The sequence below is a fragment of the Heterodontus francisci genome, unplaced genomic scaffold, assembly GCF_036365525.1.
Source record: "Heterodontus francisci isolate sHetFra1 unplaced genomic scaffold, sHetFra1.hap1 HAP1_SCAFFOLD_136, whole genome shotgun sequence".
Lineage (NCBI taxonomy): Eukaryota > Metazoa > Chordata > Chondrichthyes > Heterodontiformes > Heterodontidae > Heterodontus > Heterodontus francisci.
This window is the reverse complement of record NW_027141926.1, coordinates 736,802-743,296: the sequence shown is the minus strand read 5'-3', so window position 1 is coordinate 743,296 and position 6,495 is coordinate 736,802. Positions and strand designations below refer to the sequence as shown.

Here is a 6,495-nt window from a genome sequence, read left to right as displayed (position 1 = left end):
TTCATCTGTTGTCAGCACACCTCTGTAATTAGAGTGGAGTACGCTAAATGCATCTCCATCTCTTATTTCCTCGGCTCCAAGAGTTAACATTTCATTGTGTGAACACATATTACATCCTGTAGATACAAAGCAGTCGGACGAGCACAGTTTCATCTTCTTATCAACAATGTCAACTACCGTAAACAATTCACCTCAACATTCCCAGGTTGCCAAAGCAATTAAGAATAAATGTGTCCAGTGGAATATCAGGAAAAAAATGTTGTTTTTAAACATAAATGTTTTATTCTACAGATACATTTAATTGATCAAGTCAGTTAGCATACATATTAAACTGCATGGTTCTTGTTTAATGATAGGTGTCATATCCAGTTCAAGCTTCTTTCACATCAGTTCCTTTAGGGAGAGCAGTCACTCTTCTCCTGACCCATTTACCAAGTTCATCTCTTTCCCTTTGCTCACTACTCGTTATCTTTTTTGATTTCTGTTAATTTACTTCCCATCCTCTTGCTCTAGACCCCCTCTTCCCGTCACTAACAGCTCTAGTGTTTGTCTTTACCCCGACAGGCCATTTTCTTCTGGACCTCCAGCGGTCACCTCTTCACCATTAACCACTGGATCTTTAAGCTGGTCTCAATTGCTTTGTTTATTAATTAATTTAATAATTGATGTAACTGGATATTTCACGGCGCTCTTTAACTGCTCTCTGAACTCGGACTGAGTGGCCACATAAATAAATGTGTTGGTTCAGCAACTTAAATTCCGTAGCATATATGCGACCTTTTCAAAGATATAAAAAGAATCATCATCTAAGAAATAACCAACATCAAAGATATATAAAATATACACCAGCCACAGAAATATGAAATTGCCAGATATGCTGAAGAGTAAAATCATAGACTTCCTTCTTCTCTCCATTTCAGAGTCACTGTGATTATCTTTCTTGCTCTGACCCCTCAGTCTCTGGCGAAGTCGACTGGTCACTAAAATGTGTCTGACCGTCAGAGCATTCAGCAACAGAATTAAAATGAACGGCAATAATGGTGTTAAAACTTTTTCAAATCTTCTCCAACCAATCCACCGAGGGTCAGTAAAATAGCTTGGCTTATTAGAACAGCTCCATTCGACATTGTCTGTTACCCATCCAGGTTCATATCTAAAGTAGATGGGAATATTTTTCAGACAGAGCAGGATGCCAGTTGTTGACAGAACCACACTCGCAGTTTTCCTGGTGCAATATTTTGATTTCAGCTTCTGGCAACAAATGGCGACAAATCGATCAAATGTGAAAGTGATGGTGAACCAAACGGAACAGTCGACGGCTGCACGGATCAGGGCATAGAGAGGGCGACACACAGAGGTGAGGTCCAGGAAATTAAATGGGAAATAAAAGTTATTGATTCTCCAGAGTATGATCTCAGTGATAATGACCAGTAGATCCGCCGTTGACATGGCCACCAGGTAACGGGTGGTGCAGCTGGAGAGTCCGCAATTTCCCTTGGACAGGATCACAATTGACACTAAATTAACTGGAAAGGAGAGAAGGGAGAAGTGGCTGTAAATTACTGGAAAATCATTCTCCGCTTCTCAACCCATGCAGGGAGGATTTTAGAACGAAAACCGTTTGGATTGGGATCGGGTCCATGACCTCAACCTGTCTCCAACACCAACACTTCCAGATTTAACAAATCCTGGACGGGGGTCTGCAGCACCCCGCTCACCGGACGCTGGTCAACTAGTTAAATATAGTAATGAGGAGCCAAAGAATGGGTAGACTGGAGAACTGTAGCCGAACTCCAACCACTGCCAGTGTAGGAACCCATTCCGGACTCGAAACACTCCCTGGTGTCGAAGAAATTCCTCCCCGATTCGAACCAGTCCCACAGATAGGAGGCACTCATACATCTTGGACCACTCTCTCTGATGTATAAATGAGTTAGATTGAAAAGGGAGTTTATTGAGTCAATGCAAATGTGATCACAGCACAGGCTTTCATTTCTACAGGAATATCATGAAAAGAAAAGTGTCATAATAATGTATTATAAAGGTGGTGATTGAACATGTAAATAATGTGTACTCTTCTGGACTACACGTGATAAAAATATCCAGGGTTATCAACAGGTGCACGTATTCTTCACAAAAATAATACCATAACTGGGAGATTATAGTTATTGGGATATGTTGTGGCTCTATTCTGTCGATAAGAGAAGGATGAGTGTTGAACTAAATGAGGCCTTTAAAATTATATAAGGTTGAGAGAGGGATAACGTGGACCTGATATTTTCATCTTTGCTGGTGACCAGTTCTGCATTTCCTGAAAATAAAATGGTCATCAATAAATGCACGATGGAATCCAGGAGAGATCTATTTACTTGTACTGCTGGGAACGTGGAATTGAGACCTCTTGGAGTAGTTGCAATGGGGGGAAAAACATGACGAAGCGAAGTTAGTACATGAGGGAGACAGGATTGGAAGGATATACAAATAGGAATAGATGAGGTGGAATGAAGAGTGGCTCGTGAAGAGCAGGAAGACAGCCGTGATCTCGTTGCATCGAATGCCCGATTTATGTGCTGTAAGATCAGTAACTCGTCTATTAACAAGTCACAGTCATCAGTATTTTTCGTAATATTGAAGAGGATTATTTATTATTGCAGTGCACTCATGACCAAACGCTTCTCAGGACCGTGCTCGGGAAGGAAATTAATCAGCACCTGATAGTGCTGTCAACACCTCTACTTAGAGTAAGAGTAAGATGGGGACCCGCATTGAATACAATGACAGATACGCCAGGAAATACACAGTCCCTAGTGTTACGTTGTCCACACCAGTTAGTCAGACACAATCAGTGCAGTTCCAGAGTGACAAAGACTCCCAGTTATACATGATCTTTGAGGTCAGGTGCTCCACTCCAGTTCGTGCACTCACACACAGTATAATTCTACATTAACAGATAATTCCAGTCATCCTTCCCCTCTGAGATTTTCCTGTTTGAGCTCTGATTCTACAGAATACAACATTCCACATAATTCAACAACTTTACAATGTAGTGTGCCTTGAGCTTGAAACAGTTGAGACAACAGATTAAAATTGCACAGATAATTCAGGAAATTAATACAATTATATTATTGAATGTGTGTCTTTGTAACTGTAACCATTCGATCTCATGTAATATTATTATTCCCATGGTAATGGTAGAAACCAGCTCATACACAGATTTACAAACCTTCATTGGATATATACACTTACCAGGAACGCCAATTATTGCAAGGGTCACATAGAATATGTTCCTCACCCATTGAATTGGTCGGTGCATTTTCTGCTTGGAGTGATCGGTCTGTTTGTGCTGCATGTAATATCCCTGAAATAAATTCTGAGCTGACACATTCCCAGTGCATTAACTTTATGTCCTCCCGGATCTCCATGGGGATACTGTGGTTGCAAAATTGTTGTAACTTTTTTTCTTAATCTTGAACAAACAGATTACGACAGCTGTGTTAATTCCCTGTTGATGGAATATATTTTCCACTAAAATTGAATTGAACCAATTCCTACCCGCAAGACTGGCCAAATCGGATCACAATAAGCAACTATTCATAACTGGAAGCTGTGCTAAAGAGAAATGAAGGAAGTCCTACAAAAATCATGAGTCCCATCTGTAGATTTCATGTCGTTTTAGTGATAGCCTTCACTCTGCATGACGATTCTGAAATTAAATTCCTAACGTCAGAGAAGCCTCTAACCCTTCGTCTATACTGTGGATGCTCTCTTTATCTGTGCAATTCCGTTCAACAATTCATATATTCAAACAAAAAGGAGTATAGAATGGTTGGAACACAGCAGCTGGCCATTTAGTCTGTCTTGTCCGTGTCAGCTCTCTGCACGGGCAGTTCATCTAAACTTACTCCCACATCTCCTCATCACTGACCTGCATTGTTTGTTTTCTCTTCAGTTGCTTATTCAATTCGCTTCTGATTGAATCTGGCTTCACCACTCTTTCAGCCAGTTCATTTCGTATCCTAAACACGTGCTGTGGAAACATACGTTTTCCCACATGTCCCCACTGATTCTATTGACAATCCATTAAACCCGCGTCCTTTGGTTTTCGCCACGTCTGCCAATGAGAGCGGTTTCTCTGTGTCTACTCTGTTTAAACCGCCCATGCTTTGGAACAAATCTATCAGCCTTTCTCTCAATTTGATTGTCTAATCTGTCAGCATAAAACATCAGTGACCCCTGGAATTTTCTCTTGAACATTTTCGACATCCGTTGTAACGTCCACACATTGTTCCTCAAAGTGTGGTGCCTAGAACTGGACACAATGGCAGGATTGTCAATATCGTTCTATCCCTCACACAGTCCGAGCTGCTCTGTTTCCCTTTTCAACCTCTTTAACCGATACATCGATGATTGTGGCTTTGTCAAACCCTTCTTTCACATAGAGTTCGTAACTTTAATCAAATTTGCATTTAAATATCTGTACCTCCCTCGCCTGAAAACGGTCCATCTGTGACTCCTCACTTCTCTTCCACGAATTCCCTCTCTCCATTTAAGTGGACAGACTTTGCATCAATATTTAATATGATCCACCAACTTCCACAATTATCTTGACCACACTTCCTCCAACTCCACTTTGCATAAATAATAACTTCCATTCTCTCAGTTTTCTCAACACCTTCTGTTTTTCCCAACGATGCCATCTTTCATACCAGAGCTTCTGCAGTCTCTTCATTTCACATTAACCGTGCATTCCTCGCATTAGTTTTGCAGAGGCCTCAGCTTTATATGTTCCATCACCCGAGTGACTGTCCTCACCTCCTTCCCTATTTTCCAGAACCATGATATTAATTCACTTATTCTCACTTTCCAGTCCAACCGCCTCCACCTTCAACACATCATCCACCGACATTTCGACCATGTCCAACTAAAATCGTGAACAAAATATCTTTGTTCACTCTACAGTCACACCCAAGATTTGGTTTGCTTGCCCGCAGCTCCTTTCGATGCAAGTGCAAGAGATACAACAGATTTCCTTTCACCTATGATGATGAGGTCATTAGAAATAAAAGTGGGAGTAGGCCATTCAGACCATGGATCATGTTCTGCCATTCAAAACCATAATAGCAGATCTGAACATGGCTGTAATTCCAATTTCCCGCCAGACAGCAGTAAGTCTTCACTTCCTCGTCAATGAAAAGTCTGTCTAAACCAGCCTTGAATATATTCAATGATCCAGACTCCACTGATTTCTGTGTAAGTGAATTCTAAATGCGATGGAACTTTCAAGAGAAGAAATTCCTCCTCATCACCATTTTAATTGGGAGACCGCTTATTCAGAAACGGTGGAGAATGTGCTGAGCTCAGGAACGGGCAGGGCACCAATGTACTAAACATCTGGGCTTAGACTTAGGCAGCAAGGTGAAGGCTGGTCCTTCTTGTTCCTTGGATGTGGGCATTGCTGGCGAGGCTGGGATTTGTTATCCATCTGTAGTTTCTCTTTGGAACGAGGTGGGGAGCCACCTTCTTGAAACGCTGGACTCCATCTGCTTCCAGTACACCCCCAGTGGAATTAGAAAGGAAGTTCCAGGATTTTGACCCAGCAATAATGAAAAAATGGCGATGTAGTTCCAACTCAGGATGTCTGTGGCATGGAGGGAACATTCAGGTATTCATGTTTCCATGCGTCTGCCGCCCTTAGCCTTTTAGGTGTTAGCGGTCTCGTGCTTGAAAGGAGCTGTCAAAGAAAATGTTGTAACTTCCTGCGGTGTGATATTGTATATGGTTCACACGGCAGCCACTGTGTGCTGGTGTTGGAAGGAGTTAAGTGTTAATATGGAGCACCAGATGTACATCAAGCAAGCCCATTTGCTTGGAACTTGCTGAGGCGCTTGGGGTTTGTTGGCGGCGGCACAGATCCAGGAATGTGGAGTGTTTTCCATTATTCCTGACTTATGAACTAAGAACAAAGAACAGTGCAGCACAGGAACAGGCCATTCGGCCCTCCAAACCTGCGCCGATCTTGATGCTTGTCTAAACTAACACCTTCTGCACTTCCGGCGTCCATATCCCTCTATTCCCTTCCTATTCATGTATTTGTCAAGATGTCTCTTAAATGTCGCTATCGTATCTACTTCCACCACCTCCCCTGGCAGCAAGTTCCAGGCACTCACCACCCTCTGTGTAAAAAACTTGCCTCGCACATCCCCTTTAAACTTTGCCCCTCTCACCTTAAACCTATGTCCCCTAGTAACTGATTCTTCCACCCTGGGAAAAAGCTTCTGACTATCCACTCTGTCCATGCCGCTCAAAACTTTGTAAACCTCTATCATGTCGCCCCTCCACCTCCGTCGTTCCAGTGAAAACAATCCGTGTTTTTCCAACCTCTATTCATATCTAATGCCCTCCAGACCAGGCAGCATCCTGGTAAACCTCCTCTGTACACTCTCCAAAGCCTCCACATCCTTCTGGTAGTGTGGCGACCAGAATTGCACGCAATGT

General features: G+C 42.4%; 1 protein-coding gene across 1 annotated transcript; it reads right to left on the bottom strand.

The window, feature by feature from the left end:
* Positions 1-744: 744 nt before the first annotated feature.
* LOC137365647 (probable G-protein coupled receptor 139) lies at positions 745-3,313 on the bottom strand. Its single transcript, XM_068028016.1, has 2 exons — positions 3,247-3,313; positions 745-1,526 (listed from the first exon to the last, which is right to left on the bottom strand). Exons 1-2 carry the CDS (start codon positions 3,311-3,313, stop codon positions 745-747), a joined length of 849 nt encoding a protein of 282 aa, XP_067884117.1.
* Positions 3,314-6,495: the final 3,182 nt, after the last annotated feature.

Bases quoted from the DNA above. Each gene is read 5' to 3' on its own strand.
- LOC137365647 (XM_068028016.1), bottom strand. From the start codon at position 3,313: ATGCACCGACCAATTCAATGGGTGAGGAACATATTCTATGTGACCCTT. The intron at 1,527-3,246 runs GTAAGTGTATAT...TCTCCTTTCCAG, and splicing joins TGCAATAATTGGCGTTCCTG to TTAATTTAGTGTCAATTGTG.